A 20841-nucleotide genomic window follows, 5' to 3' on the forward strand; every position below is an offset into this window, starting at 1 on the left:
TGCTTCAAGCAGTCAAAAAACGAACATTTGAAGGCTTTGTGTCAATTTAATCCTAACAATTTAATCCTAACATTTAATCTTGGTACAATTGTTCAAAATGTTGTGCATCATCAAGCCTCGAGGAGTCAAGATTGGGGTCCTGGATGGAGTAAAAATATGCAATAATGTCATGAAAGTCATGATGGAAAGGGAGTATTTGACATGATTAAGCCGGCAAAGCTTCCCTGTTAGAATCCTATGCTTTAAGATGTGGAAATGTGAAGGCTTTGGAAATTTGATGCATCATACTCAAGCCAAAGAAGGATTTTCCCTGATTGATAATTGCACTAAAAATCAGGTCTTCAGTCCACCGGAATTTGATTGAGAAGATGTCAACAATAGAGTAACAAATGCAAAAAGGTTCAAAAACAGAAACGCCCTCAGAGTAAGCAAGAGCAAGCACAATTCTTAACCCTTTCATTGTTCATAATATGCTACATGGAAATGTGACAATTGCTGTCGATTCTTAAGCTTCTTCAACTGTCATGAAAAAAAGCGAAAAATTAAAGGCCATTCTGGAAGCGGAAAAAGGAACGAGTAATGATTTTTGCTTTCGGGTCGTCATAATTACAAAATTTTAAAATGTAATGGAATTGCAATTCGTTCTTTGACAAAGGAACGAATTACTATAATTTGATTACTTCTAATTTCGCTACTAATGCCCTGGATATTGTTGAGCAGATTGTTTTTGAAAAGAGTCTACCACACATTTCTTGCATTTCAGATGGGAAATGCAGATCAAAAATTACTGAAAAGCCATTCTTTTTTACCTTGGATTTTCTTTAATTCTTTTTCTCATTCGGCTCCACATGCTGTAGGACGGGCATAAACTGAAATAAGTACACTTTTTACAATTGTTTGGATTCGATATTTTTCTTGAACCCACTAGCCATGAAGCAAAGATCTGGCGAACGAAGAGAGAAAAAAACACGAGTAGAGTTCTAAATCTATCTTCCCTTTGAGCACCGATTTTATCATTTATTTTCAATTTGGATGATTTTCAGATTTGGTCACAATTGCCAAATCAAGCTCCATCTCAATTACGCTATATTCAATATGAAGAATGCGGGAAAAGATGCTCTCCCCAGCCAATTCAAACCCATTCTTTAAATAGCAAGCAATCCCATGTCTATTGCTGCCATGAGTTCGAAGTTGAATTTTCTTGAACACTCTGGCTTTGGCCACTTTTACCAAGATATCAATCAACAACGATGCGATACCCTTTCTTCGAAATTCGGGATCCACAAACATCCTCCAGAGCTTTACAGTTTTATCATCTGACAATCATGAAAGAAAACGAATAGAAATTCCTGGAACAGCAAACTTTTCCAATAACTCACCTGATGATTCGCGAAAAGCTAAGGTCCCTACAACTCGATGGTCCCATTTTGCTACCAACAAAAGTCGCTTCGGATCTCCTGTGGCGTAATAAGTGCCCAAGTCATAGAGATCAACACCATTTTGGTTAAAAATCTCCTCTATTGGAGGCCAATAGCTACCATAGAACAAACCATATAGGAAAATCCAATAACTGAATGAAGCAGTAAACGCACTTGACGTCCTGTAAAAAGGGATTTGGAATGTTTGAAGTGAAAATAGAAAATCAATTTATCAGACACACCAACCTAAATATCTGAATACATTTATTTTCTTTTTGGCATAACGACCCAGGCCTTCTCGTGAAAGAAGCAATACTGTAATGAAATATACCCACCTTTGCTCAAATTGACCCTTACCCAATCAGCTGACAGATGATTAACGAGATCGTCAAACACAAGAACCAAAGATGTCGATTACCAAACACGGCTCGGATTTGAGCCCTTAGTTCTTGGTCTCTTTCCAATGCTTGAACTCTATTTATCAAGATCTTTGCTCCAGGATAATCTTTATAATCAGCTTCCGATATCGTTACAAGTTCACCCATTTTGCACAGAACTCCTTCAAATCGTGGATTAGTACGTTAATGATTGTTGCGGTCAATAGATAATCTTTGTCATACATGAGGGCCTTGAGTTAAAATGTTTTGTGATGTGATAGGAACGATCGAGGACTTTGAATTTGATTGTTTATTTACAAAATAGAGATGACGAATACATCCTGACCACGAAAAGAATGTCTCCCATGGTAGAAGAGAGAGAGAGAGACAGACAGACAGGCTTTGGCACCAAAATAATATCAAAAACACGAGTTGACAATCACTACAGATCTTTCACTAATTCGAACCTAAGGAACAGGAATGAATATTAATAATTTAAATCACAGCCATTTTGATCAGAGAACAAGATTTGGCTTGGCTTGACAAGTGGCGTTAAATAGTACAGTAATTGTTGTTGTTGCTGCTGTTGTTGTTCGACATTTCTCGGAAGCGCCCATAAAACGAGATCCTTTCCTCTTCCATTTCTTGGCTTCGGGTTAGACGATACTGTCCGAGCTGGAACATTTGCTCTCGGAATTCGACGTCAGGGGCTCCACTTCGGTTATCTGAAAGCATGAATCACTCGTGAACCCTAGTTTGGTGTGGGCAAAGCTAAACTAAACGGATAACTGATACGACTGTTTGTATGTACATCGAGGACATTTGGGTTGAAAAATGGGCGGCCCGGGAATGAATTGAAAAGAAATGTAACAACCGACACGAGTAATGGAGAACGAAGCTAAAAGGAGTCCTGTAGAGTGATCCATAACAAAATTTCTGATTTTGAAGATTTTTGGTTCAGATAAGCTCGGAAATGTTTAAAAAAATAGCAATGATTTCAAAACTCATTGATTCCGTTCATTGAAATATTTATCATGACAGAGAAAGCGTTACAGCCAAAGTACAAAGTATCTGCTCTAGATTTTAAATTTGTGACATATGCCGTTGGTTGGCAAAGCTGGAGAACGGAATACCAATGTCAAGAATTCTGGCATCTATAAAAATGGCACCAGCGAACTCAAACTAAAGGTGCATATATTCAATTATGAATATATATTCACATGAATAATTCTATAAATACAAGAATCTATGTGTTCTTTTTGCTTTTCTCAAGAAAATCTTGCTCGGTTTCCACAACGAATTCGTTTGGTATTCGTTATGTTTTTGTGCAGACTTTTTTACCACAATAAGATATGCAAGCCATGGCACTGATTCCTGGAATTTTAAAAATTTTCCGCCCAAACCCGTGGCCGGGGAGCACATTTTCTGAAACAGCCCTCAATAATCAATCCCCCTTATGGGCCTAATATGTGCTTCTTGGTCTACCACTTATTTGCGAGCACAATTACCTTAGTTGCTCCAATACGATGACATCTATTTCTTCTGTGTTGTGATTTGCCAATAATGGTTCAAAACATAGTTGGTACAAACGTACACCCTTCGAAGCTACAAATCTGTTCTTCTTTCTAGGTTCTAGTTTGACATCTTAAATGCAGTGTAGAAGCATTTGGGGTGGGTTGGCATGCAAACAGCTGATGCATTGGGTTTGAGTGAAAGCCAAATGAAAGTAAATCAAAAGAAGCTTTGATGGATGTGTGGGAATGAGGTCATGTTTGGCGAGGATCGCTTCGTTCCTTCCCAAAATATGACCTCATGGAGGGGTTGAGGAGGAATGCTTTAAGGCGCGTTCATAAATACCTTCCAGGCATTTTAGGAAAATGTTATGAGTGGATCTCTCATGAGAATGCCCTGTAAAAATGTGGTGAGTTTTGTCATTCATTTGACAAGTCTGCGGGACAACTGACTCTCTTTGGATGAAGACCATCTTCGATTTATATCAATCAAATTGTTCAATTTTCATACGAGACCTATTCGTTTTCTCCGAGTTCATGTGACATTTTTGACGATAAATATCAAGTTCATTTATGCTTACTAAATGTAAAGGGCATTGAGCTGATTTAACTAATTTTAACGACATCATTGGGAGTTTTAATCTCTTTTTCATGTTTTTTCATTCATCACAATAGAGCCAATATGATTTTTTTACAATTGTGGATATAACCTTATCAATCACTAACCACAAGCAACCACTTTTTGTTATAGGCTAAAATAACTTTTTTGCTAACTGCTAATGAAGTTAACTTTCCATGTAACGTGTGAGTGATTAAAAAGGGTAACCTCTTCATTAACGATACCAACCACACAGCCATCTTTGGACGGAAAAACTGATTGCTTAGAAAAGTCATTCCATTTAACTTTACGTACTCATGAATGCGTGTAAATACGCATCACATTTGAATAAAATCCTTTGAAAGTACCGGTATCTTCGCGACCCAACCAACAATTTTAGCAAGATGGCTTTCATCCAATGAAATTCAGCGGTCCCTGATAATGCAACTAGTCTTGGAGTGACAACAAATGTATGGTCAAATTTACATCCCATACTTGAATCAAATTCTAAGTCTGCGCAATAATTTTCTCTATTTTTATGGGGGAATCAATGCAGATGTTACATTTCTATTATTTTTCTTGAAATTTTGCGTAGAAAGCAATTTGTTGTTCCACATTGATTCATCAAAGTTTAAGCCTTTCTCTGGTGGCCAAATGGTGCAAGTTGTGAGCGAACACACAGCAGTGTCACCGAAAAAAGCCAACACCGCGCCAGTAAATTGGCATGATCTAACTCACCTCTGAGGCCTCTTGAGCCAAAGTGCTGGACGTGAAAGTTCTCGTAGTTGGACAAGTCGACGGGGTCGACAAAAGTGAGCTCGCTAACGAGCTCTGAGTATCTCGCGATGACATGAGGTTGCTCATGGGCTCATCCGTGATCGTGGCCTTGCGATACACAGGGTTGTCAAAGTTGATCGTCTGCAAGGACTTGTACCAACATCTGCGGTACAATGCGATACCAATCTGAAAGGAGACTAATCCGTGCTTGACTGATGATCCCAAACAAAAGATGCTGAAAGTTGAACTCACAATGGCTATGAGTACCAAGACCCCGGCACTGGCTCCAATGGCGATGCCAGCCATGAAGCCCTCGGGATGAGCGACTGAGCTTCTGGAGGAGGATAGGGATTGGAGACGATCCCGGGTTCGAGCCCGGTCCGCGAATGAAGATGAATCGGGTTCGTCATTTTGATTATTGAGCATGACCGAGGCTGAAACGAGGGAACTGAGGTGTTACTAACCAATCCGAAGGGTTGGATCTTGCCTTCACATCGAGAGATTAAGCAGGCTTTGGAGGGAGAAAGAAGGCTCGAAAGCCGAGCGAAAGAAGCGCTGAGAGGCCACAAATCAAGTGGCCCAACGAGGAACTCACCATTACTAAACTGGTAGTTGGTTTCCTCGAAAAAACTTGACCAGAGCGGAGCCACCATTGGGGACTCGCTGGTTGCCAGGGTGCTGCTACTGTTGCTAGTGTTGCTGTTGTTGTTGTTGTTGTTGTTGTTACTCTCGTCGTCATCGAAGAAGCTCTCCAAAGCTGTGGTGTTCCATTCCAGGCTTTGTTGAGGCTGAGTGTGATTGATGGCATTCACATGGAATAATTCCATCCCTGAATCATGATCTGGCTCCGAATAAAAAGCTGGAGAACATAAAGAAAAACAACTCATGCACACTAGGAGCTAGGAGAACCAAAATCAACCATTCATCTATCAGTACGCTTGAGAGATCCATGCACAACATCTTTTTCTTGTGGAACGCCAAGCAAGAACTTGTATATCTTGTTCGGATTCGTGCTTTCTTTAAAATCAACTACCGTTGATCTACATATTTAGGGACGATCTTGAAAACAGAAATGACCACCAACTTCAGTTAGCACTTACGGTCGACTTCACAATTAAGATTGTCTTGTCCCAGTTTCATGCCAAGAGGACAGAAGCAAGTGGTTTTGGCAGATCTTTTCGTGAGTTGAGGAGCTGGCAGGCAAATGTGGGAACAACGTCCATTCAGCGGAAGACAATGGTTTGTCGTATCAGGTTGGCGGTAGGGATGGTACACGTGGACCACCATTGGGATTTGTTTCTACAAAACCAACATTAGACCCAGAGATAAGAAAAGCTAGCTGAAGTTGAACTCAAAAAAGGGTCCACAATGCCCATACCATATTCATGGCCGTGACAGGCATAACGTCACTTCCATTGAATTTGTTGGCCTTGAAAATGGCGTTCTTGTCCCAATCTGTCCAATACATCCAATCCTCGAACAATGAGATACTGAAAGGGTGCTTCAATTGGTCGGGAGAATAGAAGACCACTCTGCAATGAGAACCATTCACCGTCAATGAGAGCCTGAGGACCTAAATTGGGGTCCTTCACAAAGGCTTTCGTCGAACCTGGAATGGGCTCCGTCCAAATCGGCGGATCCCACCAAGTTGAGTTTGGCATCAATCCAGTAGACACGCTCCAGGACCAAGTCCAAAGTGATACCATTGGGCCATCGAACACTTTCTGACACAATTACAGACCGATGTGATCCATCCATGCCTGATCGCTCGATCCTGGGCTTTTCGCCCCAATCTGACCAGAATAACCATCTGCAAAGGAGACAACCATAATCAAGAAACGACTGGTCTTTGATAAGCAACCTTCATATGATCGATGGCCATATCCGATTGATTTCTAGCGGAGTGCTCATCAACCATTCTAGAGGCTATTTAGTATTTAGGAGCATATTTGTTGTTTGCAGTAGAGCCTTAAAAGCCGATGTTTGACAATTGTGTTATTTCACGTCTAAAAGTACGATAGTCACGGCTATTTTCAAGGTACAAATGAAAAGTTGAAGGAAAAACAGGTTTTTTCACGCATGATCGCCTTGAAACGAGAAACAAGAAGAGTTCAGGCTATCGGATGAAACAATCTCAGTCTCTCTTAGATTATGTGACCAGAGCAAGGTTTTCGTAAGAGCTCTGAAGTAGCACCCTGTTTTCGAGAGTATACAAAAACACAATATACTACTTATAAGCGGATACTCCGTCACATCATGGTTTCAATAAATATATGTTGAATGTTGCATAGCATTAAAAAGGGCGAGAATTATTGTACAAAAACTAGCTACAAGTTGAAACCATTCCATCTGTTGTTATTGCATTCAAAATGTATCTTGCACCATTTATTATCGCCCAAAGACCAACTTCTCGTTCACGCATCAAAAGCACAAAGTTTGGAAATGTGACAGGGCCACCATTCAAGACATTTTCTTAATGACAATGGAATAAAGCCTCTTCAGTAACAGAAGTTCTATCTCTAGTATCCCTTAACAAGTTAGTTGATAGCATCGAAGGGTTTCATAATAGTGTTATCCGGACATATGTGCTGAACAAGGAGTGGCTTTTGAAGTCGGAGTAGGTATATTAGATTACGGGGAACTTTGATGGAAATGAGGCTTGATTAAAGCATGACTCACCCTTTCTCGGGATAGACGGCAATCGATCTGGGCTCTTCGAGATCGTCTTTGATCACTCGAGCCAAGAGCTTGCCACCAAAGTCGGACATCATGATGGAGTTGGTTCCAGTGTCCGACCAGAACAGATGCGAGTACACCCAATCACAGGCCAAGCCATCGGCCGTCACAATGTTGTGATCAATCACCACTTCTTGCTTGGAGCCTTCGTCAATTGGTGCCCTAGAAATGGAGATACCATGATATAACTCTTTTGATGAGGGCTTCAAAAATCCTGTCATTATTGATTTTGAAAAGATACGAAGGAAGTGTTGCAAGGGATTTAGCTTCGTGGAAAAGACGTTGCGACTAGTTGCATATTTTGGACACAGATGGTCGCGGGTGAGTTCAATCCCTAGTGAAGTAAACTTCACTAGTTAAAATCAATACGTGGTTCGATGGATTATGATTCCAGAATAAATTTTAATAAAATAAAAATAAATAAGCATTGTGTATGTTCATTTTAAGAAAGGGATATGAGGTTGATACATGAATTGCCAGTAGCAAATGATCATGCTACCCTACCCTCAAAGTTCAAATACAATATTTTGACTGAAACAAGGATTTAAAAAAGATTGGTCATTTATTATTGCCTTTCCCTGCATTATTGCTTCTTCCATTTACACGGGATATTGACTTCTTCCGCAATAGCTCTAAATTCGTCAACGACACCTTGGTCAACATGTTGACCAGAAAGAATGACCGAAAGAAAACTCGCACCGCTCTTGAATTCAAGAAAAAGACTACATGAGAAACAATGAGTCACTTCGTCAACCAACCATGACCATCTTTGGAAAAATACGTTGATCGTCAGAATCTACACTGAATAGAAAACATACAACCCATCTCAGTGACCTCAATCTCCATCCCTCATATTCTTACCCCAAACCTAAAAGAACCGCCAGTCCAAGAAACTGCAACCCCAAGTCACAGCAACTTACTTATAGATTTTTTGTGTCATCACATCCGACCAGAAAATCATGCCCGTCTTGAACACATAATCTGTGTCATCACATCCGACCAGAAAATCATGCCCGTCTTGAACACATAATCCACCGCACAAGAGGAACGGGTCTCATTCACAATGCTGGACATGGCTCCACCACGGTCCAACGAGATCTTCCGGATATCCGACTTGTGAGCAAAGAGCAATGAAGGGTGGCCTTCGGCCGCTCTACATCGAGTCTTGTCCATGGGGTCCCTGAGATAGCCTTTCAGGCACTGACATTTGAAGTCCCCAGGGCGGTTGATGCAGCGCTGCGAACATGTCCCTGGTGTCAGGCACTCGTTCACATCTGGAAAAAGAGTACGCAGTGTACGATACATAGCTTGCATAATTCTGGGCTAACCCATATATCTAAGCATCATTACTCTTTTGGGACGATTCTAGCTTGAAGCGGCATGACTTTTACGGAGTTGATGGAGAAGTTTGACGTTATAATTCGATCGGATCGATAAAGAATATTTAAAGTTGGCGAGAGCCTTGATCACGCCGATTGGATTACAAATATAGAGAAACAAAATTGTTTTAAAAACCCTAGCTTTGTTGGCGAGAAAAAACAACCAGTTTTTTGACATTTTTTTCTTTTAGAATTGAACAATGTTTGTATAATGCTTATAATAAGCCATATTTGTTTATATTTTTACGCCATGACATGACCAGGAGTCGCAAAAAAGATTTGAAAAATAAAAAAAAATCATCGGAACATACAAGTTTTGAATATTTCTGGAACATTTTCTTCGTTGAAAGGCTGTTACTTTGAATTAGATATAAAATAACTCCCTGTAGCCTAGAAAAGACATTAGGTAGCTACTCAACAAAATAAATGTGCCTAAAACCTTATCCAAAATACATTTCGACTCTTTTTTCGTGAGGTTCGCTGTTTGGGTCTCAAAACTTCCACTTTCAGAATCCAAAAAAAAGGTAGTCGGAACACTTCGCTTTCCCTACCAGCCTTTGATGGTCTTGATTAGCATCTCAAGGTTATCGGATCTTTCCAGGCAATGAATGAAAAGCACTATCATGCTCTATGTCCATCACCTGACAATTAGGACCAAACTTGTTCTTAGCTGAAACGCATGGGTGATCTTTCAACATCACATACATCCTGATTAGAGATTTCTGGTAAGATCTCCTAATTTGGGAGTTATAAGCTTTAGCACATTCATCCATTTTCCCTAAATCCACTGACTGTTGTAAATGATCATTTACCTTGATAACACCAAAGAGCAGACAGTATCATTATACAGGGACTGCTTTAGTGTCCTTGCATTATACAAGGTACATCTCTTCAACCTTTCCTTTTTTCACAAATTTCTCTCGAGAGTGGCCTTTGAATAAAATAAATCTAGGCCCAAGCTCTTTATACAAAGTCTGGAAACATCAGGGAACTCGGACCATTCCTAGCAATTTTGAGAGCATAAGCAAAATTCCTAAATTTCAAACCAGCCGCCTGTTCTGTCTAAATGTTCTAACCCAAAAGTTTACACTTTAGCATAAACTTCTCGTTATGCAATTTACATTTTTAATCCAGCAATCCTCTCATACCAGCCTTATCGGAATGAAATTTCGGAAACTAGGCTAGCAACAGGAAAATTAAGAAGTGGATAACAAGTGCCTTTTTCGGGCTTTGAAGGAGGAAAAGGATAAAGGCTTAATTTTGATGGTGGTCAAAAATCTATCGGGCTAAAACTATTAGAGGGGATTTGGTCTTTGCACCCTTTTAGGTTTTCTCTTTGAGGATATAAACAGTTCCTAACGAAAGGTTTTTTTTCAGCCTCTTCCACCAAATGCACTTCTGATGTGAGGAAATGCAAACCGCGCACACAGATGAAGAAGGAAAAAAAAGCCAGATGAGGGCCCTGTTAGCAAAAAAGCCTTTCTAGAGGGAATAAATCCAATTTGATGGATTTTCTTTGTTGTGGCAGCGCTCTTTTTTAGTGGCCTTTCCTCTTCAAAGGTCCTATCCTATGATGGAAATGTCAGGGCCAACAACTTATTCAGTAACAAAAGTTACCCAGAGAATAAGAGTACATCAGGGACGCTAGATGTTTTAACATAAAGCTCATGTATTTTGGGACCTTTGATCGGTTGATTTATGGGAACAGAGCTGCCTTTTCTGATCAGTTTTCAGACACAAAGATTGGACATAATAAAAATCTCGTCGTTCCCATTATTTGGAAGGCAAACAACGCTTTGATTTCCCATATTTGCTTTACCATCTTTGTATCCAAATGAGTAATGCAAACATGGATTGAGTTTCTGATGCATGAATGAATAATTTATTCCGAAAGTCATGTAGGCCAAGTTTCCAAGTGACAGTTGTTCATTCGGCAGACCTGAAAGTCAACTTACATCAAGGGACAATTTGCATTCTGTGCTTGGCTTGACCAAGAATGGATTCAAGGTTAGAGGCTGCCTCTTCTTCCATTCCTTGTTACTAATCTGAGTCCCTCTGCCTCGTCGTCCATTACATACGTACGTGCATTCAGAGTGGGTTCTGTAAAACATTAATGGTGCCCCCTTTGATCCATGTCGCATCTGAAACCTCAGAAACTCAAGAAGCCAATAACGTGGGCCGTAGTCTGAGACACTCTTTGGAATTTGGAACACCCGAGATTTTGCCGGGCTTGGTCCGAGAATGGCTTCTCAAATGAGAGTCGACTCAACCTAGCGTGAAAGTGGAAGTGTATGAGTTCTGTCTGGTCGATCCGAGGGCTGGTAGTGGCGAAGAGGAAAAAGAACCATTGGAACAATGGACCACTGAAGGTCCTTGATGAGCTCAAATGACATGCCATATGGGCAATCAGCGTTCTCCTTCATATCCTTTCAAGAATGCTCATTGTTCGTTTTCCTTCGCTTTGGAGGAATGCGTGTTCTTAGAGCTGGGCCTAAAACGCCTTCCGAGTCATGCCAAATGAGGGTGCATTTGAATTAATCGCATCCTAGAGGTCCAGATTCTTGATCCATGCCTTGGATTGGATTCATGCTCCCATTTCCATGAGTCCCATTTAAAAGTTCCCCATCTACAGTACAGAGCTAAGAATCTAAATTCTATTGCTCCTAACGGCACAAAATTTCTCCTGTTGCCCGTTATTTTTTTGCAGCGTCTATGGGAAATTTTAAAGCAATGATGATTTAAAGGATCTTTTATTCACGGAGGTCGAATGGCGTTTCACCGTCGTTTTCAATGAACTGGTTGAGGGAGAGTTGCAATGTCTCTATCGGCAAGGACATTTGTACTCCTGGCAGTCCAAACCTTGCTCCGATAAGCTATTTGTCTAGGACCAAGTTGAACCTAAAACCAGCCGACGTGTCCACCCAACAAAATCCATCTTGATTGCATTCATCAAGGAGAATGTGGCCAATATACCCAGGACTTTTCGATCAATGTGCACCCATTATTCAGATCTTACGTACAATTAGAGTCATTGATGTGAACGGAGGATATGTCAAATAGAACAAAATCAGACATGTCAGTGATATTCCTTAACAAATTGCAATGTATTCGAACAAAAAATGATAAATGTTTTATGATTTTGAGAGACAGCGACAATTTGGATTCTCCATTCTATGCATTATAGTTTTCTAGTTCAGACAAAGTCAATGCTTGAGTATATCTTTCAGAATAGCTTTGAATTATTCACTTTAGCGACGACGCTTCTATGAAGTTCTAGTTCAGAGTTTACTTAATTCCTTTCGAGAGAAATGCAATATGGAGATACTAGTTATCATTGATAGTCAATGGATTAATTGAGCATGCACCATTAAAAAAAATGTACATTATAACTTAAAACTCTTTTTAAGTTTACATCCGCATTCTTCAGGGTGGGTAATCATAATTTTCATAAACTGGTATTTGGTCAGCGAAGCACTAAAAAAATGTTAGGCAAAAGTCACCCTCAACAAATGGTATGTCAGCACTCTTCAATGGTTGCCATGCTGCCGATAAATATCTCTGAGTACACTGATTGCCTGGTTGATCAACCTCGCTGAACAGAAATCAGAAGCCATACGTTGTCCCATTGGATCACCCCAGAGTTTTCGTTACTGGAGCAGCACTCAGATTTTCTGAGCAGCTTTCAAAGCCATTCTCGAGAGCTTTCAATCTGAAAGCCCTCCTGAACTTGGAACCTTCCACATAAATGGACCTCCCAGCTAAACAGATTTATTTTGAAGGGCTATCGGTCCGTCACAACAAGGACTGGAGCAAAAATTGTCTGTGGGGATTCAGAGAGGAATTGGAAAGCTTTTAGTGTGGCTGTACGAAACTACGTACTAAAGATAAGCCTCGTAAAATGTGGTTCCTAACCATCGTCAATCTAAAAACGTTTCCGTATCCTCTTAAAAGTCAGTGGGGTCCTTTGTCTTGGCCTTTTTTCTCCCTGCAGATCCCATCCATTCTACCATGAAACAAGACCGACTTGAAAAGGAAAAATCTCCAAGTGGATGATCTCAATGATTCTAACTGCATGGCTACTCCGTGCAGAAAGAGCATGGACCGTCTCTTGAATATCTAGCTTAAAAATATAACTGCATGGGTCCTTGATTCTTGTCCAAATTCGCACATAAGTCACACTCCCGAGCACTAAATTCATCCCCTCCCAAACCAGCATTTTTTTAACATGAATCCGTCCGGACTTTGGTTTGTGGAACGGAGAAGTAGAATCTTTCTTATAGGCTTACCTTGACAACTTCGATCCCCGACGAGAACGTAGCCTTGTTTGCATTCACACTGGTGACCAATGGGCAAGTCTACGCATTTGTGGTCACACCCACCATTCTTGACCAGGCATTCGTTGACATGACACTCCCCTTTGGGTTCGTCCTGCCATGCCCCACAATCATTGTTCCCGTCACACAATTTGCTCAATGGAACACACATTGTGCCATCGTTGGCGCAATCATATTCCACCGTCGAGTTGCATCCTAGCGAAGGATCGCCTGGAAAAAACGAGATTGCCTTTTTTGATAAAGAAAAAGAAAGATCTGTAAGTGATGGCATTAGGAATGAATGGCATGGCAGTAATCCGCAAGATTTGGGGGGATTGGTCCATTGTTCTTGTGGTGACTTAATGAACTTTGGTTTGGCTCTGTCTGAACATAATTCAAGATTATCTTGCCTCCTCCTCAGGGCTGCCAAAGTTATGCCGGACATTTTATGGGCATTCGCTTCATAAAATTCAGTCACCAGAAATATTTTAAGACCATGAAACATTTCTGACTAACAGAGCATCATGCACTTGAGACTGTTCCATTTGATGTACTGGCATTACTTTGAAGGTTGACAACTGTTTCAGAGCTTTTAATCACGCCCTCCCCCGTGAAATGTGTCAACTTAGAAGCAAAAACGAGCGGCTTCTTTTCTTCCCCCTTTTTTGTAAGTTTCCATAAAAACGAGATTCCCCGTTAAAAGCCTGGAGCCTACTTCAAATCATGATAAACTGAATGAGAATTCATGAATATTTTTGCATTTAGTGCACAAAGCTATGGACAAAAAAATAGATGCCCAAGACACAGAGCTCCAATTCCTGGTACAGAGTACAGACTATTCTCCCACTTCCAAGTTTATGACTCAAGGGGACCCTAATTGGACACTGGAGAAGCTGGAACCACTGGAACCCCTGGAACCCCTGGAAGCTACTGAATTCTAAATCGGTATTTTACTCCGCTTCTTTCCATTAGGTCTAATCAAATATTGTTCCCAAGACCGAGCCGACACCCACAAAACTTGCGATTGAAAAAAGACCTTTCAGTCAGGAGGAAATTGGAACAGAAGTATTGGAGACTAGCTAGGTTAGATTGAGAGGATGTGCTCTCAATCCAGAATTTAGGCTTGGCCTTGGCTGAGAATCAAAGATCGCCTTTATCGGTTTCGGAGCTCGGGAGAAGCCAAGCGAAAAAGAGTCATTTCCCTTCCAGAACAAATGGCAGAACATGGCAAGAATTGGGATTTCGAACTTTCAAGTGCTCGAAAGTCTCTAATAGCAATTCAATCTCATTCTCAGGTTCTGATGGCCTCCAACTTAGTGAACTAGACTCAAAGTTTCACACGGAAATTGGATTAAAAAGTCAAAAAGGACTTCTTCCGTACCCGAGATTCTTCAGAGGAGACATGTGGTACCAGCTGTGTCTGAAGGCTGCTTGTGAAGGCCGAAAAAAACTGGTCAGTCCTAGGACGGATTCCAGGGTAAATCAAACTCTTTTCAATTTGCCATGAACGGGAAAAAAAACCAGAAGAGTTTTTCCTTGGCAAGTGCCAAGACGGCAAAATGGGAGGGTGCTGAATTTTGGGACTGCTCCAGCTATTCTTGGAAGCACAGACGCTATTTCGATTAACTTTACGACATCGGCTTCGATCTTCCACCGGTCCAAGATATCCCCCAAGAACGGGAAGCCATTTTTGATGCCGTCTTATATTTTTCGGATGGAGCAGCTCATTCTGATAAGATTCTCCTTGTTCCATTGCAGGCCCATGTCGAAGGTCACCATTACTCTTTACAAGTTCCAACCTCATGTACGTACATTAGATCCCTCCTACGTATATATGGATCTCGCTCTGGAGACCCATAAAAGGACTTACATCCATCAAAAACTGCCAAAACGTTTGACAGACAACACGAGAGGCATGGAAATGGGAGGGATTGAAACACTTCCTCCCAAAGCCTTGTATTCATAATGCTTTCCGAGCGATTCCGTATTTCAGTTTCCAAGACTTAAAAGCCCATCTCACCTTCATCCACCCACATGGAGATGGAAAGCAGAGAAGCTCCTCTCTTCTAGCAAATTTTCTCGCACTTTTCTCCCATCTCTTCCAAATGGATGAGAACTACATTAGCCATGACAACGGGGAAGCATTTTGGGTTCTTGTGGCTCTCGAAAAAAAAAAAATAGGGGATCCGAACTTACGGCATTTGATCTCATCGGAACCGTCCTTGCACTCGCTGACTCCCGAGCATTGAAGGTGTCCGGGGATGCATTCGCCGTTGTCACACTGAAACTGATCCGAGCGACATTGCACTTTGGTTCCGCATTGCTCCACAGCTTCATCGGATCCATCCGGACAATCAGGGTCTCCGTCACACAACCAAGAATGATGGATACAGTAGACCTTGTTCAGACACTGAAACTCCGTGGTGGCGCAAGCTATGAGCGTGACACTACCATCCAGGGTGGAATTGGTCTTATTTGGCTTCTCTTTCGATTGGCAACCCTAGAGTGAAAACAAGGCAGGAATCAGTCACTTGGAACTTCACACGAAACGAAGCATTTCACGAACTTTTTCGTCTGAAGCGTCTGGACAATCAACATCCCCATCACAACGCCACTTTTTGGTCACACAATAACCATCCCCACAAGCAAAGTCATTGACCTGGTCGCATTTGTGCTCAGGACACGCCTTCTCGTCACTCCCATCACCACAATCGTCCTCTCGATCGCATATCCATTGCTTCTGAATACACTTGCCATTGGAGCATGTGAACTCCTCCTCAGTGCAAGTTTGATCTGGGGAGGAATGTCAGAGGCAAATATGACATTTGGAACTGGAAAAGACCGTTTCCCTCACTTACTGCAAACTTCTTCGTCCGATCCATCTTCGCAATCGTTATGCTCGTCACAAAGCCACGCCAGAGGGATACATCTTCCGCCTTTTGTGCCGCAACTCCATTCGTCGGGTCCGCAAGTTCGAGCGGCTAATGCGTGAAATGTTCAGTTTTGAAAGCATTCATAGAGATTGAGACTGATTATCATCACAATCTACGTACGTACCACATCTGTCTGGACTTTCGTCGCTGGCGTCGTCACAATCCGATTCACCATCGCATTGCCACTTTTTTGGCACACATTTTCCTGACGTGCATTTGAACTCCGATTCGGAGCAATTGACGTTTTCTGCAATGAAGTTCAATCATCGTTTAGTTCTTGGGCACAAGATAGTCTACTAATAACTAAAAAGATTACTAATCGCATGCAAAATCAATTCGAATGAGACGATAAGTCCACTCACTAAGTTTTGGAATCCGCTTTGCATAGGCTGGGGGATAGAATAAGAAGTCGTCTTAAAATCCTATGATAAAGCTATGGAATGAGCGAGTCTACATTTATTTAGATTGTGCTTGTGGTGCCCAACCTCGAAAGATTCTTATTCATACGAGAGCCAAATGTTATGAATCTTATAATTAATTTCACCAAGTGTCGAACCTATCGATGCAAAAGGTACGAAAGACCATGTTTTGGTTATTTTTACCCATGGCAAGGTTTCTTTTGCTATTGCAACTCTGCACTATTAACACGAATACCATTAGATGAGGAAACCATGAGAGGACCCGAGTTTGATCGTTCTTGGGTATATTTCATAGGCTCTAAATGATCACATCGATTGCATTCATAAACGCACAGAAAAATATATGTATCAATATAATGGCTATAAGAAAAATAACTGGATAATAACGGCGAGAGTTGCTTACAACTCGTGTTTAAAGGCACATTTCTTGCCACGGGTACAGATACCTTCTCGGAGGTAATTCGTGCAGGTCTTGGCCTTGTTCTGAATGTTCTTGTAGTGGAAGTTGATGGCCATCCACCTCAACTCGTCCTCTCCGTGGGCAAACGTACACTTGTCCTCGAGATAGCAATGATTGTCTTTCAAAAACCTCTTGCACAAGGCAGTCTTGTATTTGTCTTTCTGATCTTCTAACTTGGCCTGCTCGGCTTCAGCCACCTTCACTCGGGTATTCTTGGCCTTGGAGTTAAAAGCCACAGAAAACTTGGGTTCCTCCTCGGGCACTGCTTCAATTCCTTGAAGACTTGCCGTCAGTTCAACAAAGGTGTCCTTCAAGGTCTCGCGTGGGGCCACAACCTCTTCGTTCTTATTGAGTTCGAGCAGCTTACTCACATCCCAATCTGCGTGGTCGTCCACGTATTCAATAGGGAGAAAAGCCTTGAAGGTACCAAAGATGGTCAAGTCGCTCTTGTCCTTTCCCAAGGCCATCTTGGCGTACTGTTTAGAGATAGGTTCGGATAGGTTATGGTCTTCCGAACACACTTTCGAGTTCACGGTTTTTTTTTCGATCACTAATCGCTCCGTCAGAGGGCCCAAACACAACTGCTCTTCAGACTCTTCAATGACTGGTAACGTGATTTTGATTTCATCATCCACGTTCAAATAGTTGTTCCAAGCCAAAGTAAGGGCCTGATGGTCGTAATGTTCATCCCAGGGTTTGGCAAGATCGCATTGGATGTGGGGAAAAGCTCCGGCGAATCGTTTGGACGAAAACAAATCGGACACCTTATCAAGGTAATCGACCTTTTGCTCTGGCTCCATATCTCCAATCTCTAGTTGGCGATCGGGGAAGAAGAATCCGGGGAAATTGGACCCTTGGCTGGACAAAGTGGTCTTGAGTTTTTGGGCCATGACTGGAGCTAATTTTGGAAGTGCTGGCTTCTAAGGTACTTGGAGTAGCTTGATGTCCAAAAAGCAAAAACGACTCTATTTTATACCGGTCATTTCTGGAGCGAGTGCACATGCTCTTTTCTGTAATTAGCACTTCCACACTCGGGATTTACATTTTTCTGGGCAATTCATCGGAACTTAATGCAATCGAGGTTGCAGTTTGCCGGGAGGTCAAACCGAACATTGGAAATGCCAATGTTCGCTGAAGTTGGCCAAGAATCTCTCCGATTTAATGGGCCAATGGTAGTCGAACAGAAGTCCTATAAATACTCTCCTCAGCAAGTCTGGCCTCCGACGAATGTCCTATTGCAGTTCATTGCCAAGTAGAACCACCATGGGGTGATTCATCTGCGGTTACCAATCACCCTCGGGCTCAAATCTTACGGATCTCTAGCCTTGACCTCTCTAACGTGATGTGGATCACCATTGGTATGCAAAGGACGACTTCCCAGAAACTCGAAAGTTGAGCCCGAGCTCTTTCCCAAAGTAACACCCTGTGTTCCAAGTGGGCCACTGACAGAAAGTTGACGTGGAATCCCTGGGGCGTTATGTGCATGCAGATGGCTTTCCATTCCTTGAGACGGAACAACTGAAGGCAGCACGAAAGGCACGATGGTTCGCTCATTCCACGTTCATCGCTCCTCACCCTGTTTATGATCTGGAGGCGGGACTAATCTCGAAGGTCCTCTTATCCCACCCTGTATTGAGATGGCTTCTCAAAGAGCTCTCATTCCCTCTCCGGCTTGAGAAAGGAAATTGTGGGATATTTCTTTATGAGAAAAACTGAACTTTTTCCCTCTTTGAAAGTGCCTTCTCAAGCGACGAGCCAAGGCCACTCTCGTCACTAGGCAGGATCTTGAATATGTCAAGAAAGAGCTTATTGAGAGGGGGATCATCTGTGTCGTTTCAAAGCGTCTTGGGTATGGTGGAGACCCTCGGGTGTGTCGCTTAATTACTTTTAAGCCTCATCCGTGTGTGCCACTCTTGAAAGAGTGGGCTGGCAAAGACTGGTTCATAGATGAACACAGGGACTTTGGCTAGGAATGCCAATCGTCGGGCGTCGAGTGTCAAAAATACGGCGAGATGCCATGTCTTGGAACACGGAACAGGAAATGTTCCACATATTTCTTGCACACATTCCCAGTGGCTTTTGCAAGTCCCTTTTGTTCATCTCTCATGTCACTTGAGAATACACACGCACTTGCGTGAACTGCAGCGCTGTATTTTGCTACTGAACGCGTTATAAGTCACAATGAGTGAGCGTTCCAAAAGTGACTTTGGCGCAACGAATTTTGCCTTCACCTTCACTCGTTCCAAATTGGTAAAATGGTGAGTCGTCATTCCACAATTGGTATGCAAACTACACATTTTGAATTTAGCTTTGAAGCACATGATTCATTGACTGGGTGGAGCTTCATAAATACATGTTATAACTCCTTTTTTTTTGACGGACATAGATATACAAATTCGGAAAAGTTTCCACAAGTTTACTTATTTGTCGGAAATGCTTTGTTTACCAAGCGACTTAGAAAATCCCATTGGAGACAGGAATCCTACGAATTCTCATTGATCCTACTCATCTTGCCATTCGGAGTGTCTAAAACTTAAAACTTCTTCTTTATTTAATCAAGCTCTGATCTTATCAAACATAACCCAACATAGTGCACGCCACTTCCAACGAACACGAACTCAACTCTTCATGTTATCAACATAAAATCTATTCTTAGTTTCCAGCTACAATAAGTGGTCGGAACCACTCACCATTGCTAAATAATTTAGAACAAGCTCTTCGAATACTTCAACCGTCTTCATTCCCTGTAAGCTCTGAGCCCACCACAAAAAAAACAAACCCACAGCAGAGGTACAGATCGTTGTCGTTCACTAATCAAACGTTGGGACTGTTATTATTCATCTTCAAAGTAGCTCCGGTGTCAAAGAGAATCGGTTTTGAATTTAATTCATGTGGAGAAGACTCAAGTTTATGTTTCCAGCAAGGTCGTTTTGAGGGAGGATCAGGTGTCGGGTTCTCCCAGGGAGCTTTCTATTGGAGTGAGGGGGGGAAGAACACATGGTGGTCCGATGTAATTACCAAATGACATGTCAACATGGAGAACTCGAGCTGCTATCCTTGTTTACTTAAGGGATTTGCTTACTCACGCTGACTTGTGATGAGAATGCCGGAGAAACGACTTTCACTACGGTTAGTTGCTGGGAGATGATGATGATGATTTCAATGGTACAAAGGCCACCTCCACGTGTTATTCAAATGGCCTTTGTGGAGGCTTTTAAACTTTCCAACGAATAGCCATTGAGAGGCCTTGGGTTTGGTAACACAAAAGTGCTCTCCCCTCTGCATTTCTATTGACTGTGTCCTATACAGAAGGAGAAGGAGGGACCCGGGAAGCCCGGGGAATTTTCGGGATTAGATTTGAGAATTGCGTGACAAAGTGTTGGCTGTCAGCCGGAATGGGACAAAAGAAGGGAATTCCTCATGGGTATTAACTTGACGGATTGAGAAATTTATCTCACTGAACTCATCCAGTCAGGCTTGATTTGACATTGACCCATAAATCAGGACAAAGGTTCACTTCCTGTCTTTTGCAATGGTTTGAGACCAGTCACCCTGCGCTTACACCTTTTGCAGAGCAAAACAATAACTGCAGAACTGGTTACCTCGGTTCCTTGATCTGAACATTGCTTGCTGATCTTGTGAACTTAAAAAGAGAGAGAGAGAAAGCCAATTTTATATGGCTCAGTCTGCTCCTGTAGGGATATTTTCCGAAAAAAGGCATCATCCCATTTTCAAGAGCCATTAATTTTTAGGACTATCAGATAAGAGATGATTTAACACCCCATTAGCTCGGGAGCCCTAGTATGGAAACTAGGGAATATTCAAGTTCCACCGTTCCAATCTCTCGACTCGGTCTCCAAACCCCGTGAACGCATTGATGTGGTTTCATTTTATGACCACACTGGATTCAATTAAGTCCT

At 41.9% G+C, this 20841-nt stretch overlaps 2 protein-coding genes across 6 annotated transcripts in view; both read right to left on the bottom strand.

The window, feature by feature from the left end:
- Positions 1 to 946: 946 nt before the first annotated feature.
- Positions 947 to 1963, bottom strand: LOC131892700 (uncharacterized). Its single transcript, XM_059242529.1, has 3 exons — positions 1776 to 1963; positions 1380 to 1600; positions 947 to 1316 (listed from the first exon to the last, which is right to left on the bottom strand). The coding sequence occupies exons 1-3, from the start codon at positions 1961 to 1963 to the stop codon at positions 1024 to 1026; spliced, it is 702 nt and encodes a 233-aa protein (XP_059098512.1). The 3' UTR covers positions 947 to 1023.
- A 124-nt stretch (positions 1964 to 2087) lies between these two features.
- The window catches only part of LOC131892699 (low-density lipoprotein receptor-related protein 8-like), a 30293-nt gene continuing 11539 nt past the window's right edge, over positions 2088 to 20841 (bottom strand). For 2 of the 5 annotated variants that reach the window (XM_059242527.1, XM_059242525.1), the window contains 15 exons: positions 16167 to 16289; positions 15968 to 16090; positions 15676 to 15902; positions 15306 to 15609; positions 13083 to 13340; positions 8400 to 8691; positions 8338 to 8349; positions 7361 to 7579; positions 6291 to 6491; positions 6060 to 6213; positions 5782 to 5980; positions 5277 to 5540; positions 4934 to 5115; positions 4643 to 4867; positions 2088 to 2520 (listed from right to left, as the gene is read on the bottom strand). In XM_059242527.1, coding sequence (XP_059098510.1) covers positions 2452 to 2520; positions 4643 to 4867; positions 4934 to 5115; positions 5277 to 5540; positions 5782 to 5980; positions 6060 to 6213; positions 6291 to 6491; positions 7361 to 7579; positions 8338 to 8349; positions 8400 to 8691; positions 13083 to 13340; positions 15306 to 15609; positions 15676 to 15902; positions 15968 to 16090; positions 16167 to 16289 — 2852 coding nt within the window. In that variant the 3' untranslated portion in view covers positions 2088 to 2451. Of the gene's footprint in view, positions 2521 to 3652; positions 3704 to 4642; positions 4868 to 4933; positions 5116 to 5276; positions 5541 to 5781; positions 5981 to 6059; positions 6214 to 6290; positions 6492 to 7360; positions 7580 to 8337; positions 8350 to 8399; positions 8692 to 13082; positions 13341 to 15305; positions 15610 to 15675; positions 15903 to 15967; positions 16091 to 16166; positions 16290 to 16404; positions 16432 to 20841 lie in introns of all 5 variants that reach the window. The other 3 variants (XM_059242526.1, XM_059242524.1, XM_059242528.1) reach the window with 3 other exon arrangements.

This window comes from Tigriopus californicus, chromosome 2 (assembly GCF_007210705.1).
Source record: "Tigriopus californicus strain San Diego chromosome 2, Tcal_SD_v2.1, whole genome shotgun sequence".
In the NCBI taxonomy this organism is placed as follows: domain Eukaryota; kingdom Metazoa; phylum Arthropoda; class Copepoda; order Harpacticoida; family Harpacticidae; genus Tigriopus; species Tigriopus californicus.

Excerpts from the sequence above, each read along its gene's own strand:
- LOC131892700 (XM_059242529.1), bottom strand. The coding sequence starts at position 1,963 with ATGGGTGAACTTGTAACGATATCGGAAGCTGATTATAAAGATTATCCT. Across the intron at positions 1,601-1,775 it reads ATCATCTGTCAGCTGATTGG|GACGTCAAGTGCGTTTACTG; the intron begins GTAAGGGTCAAT and ends CCCTTTTTACAG. Across the intron at positions 1,317-1,379 it reads AGCTTTTCGCGAATCATCAG|ATGATAAAACTGTAAAGCTC; the intron begins GTGAGTTATTGG and ends CATGATTGTCAG.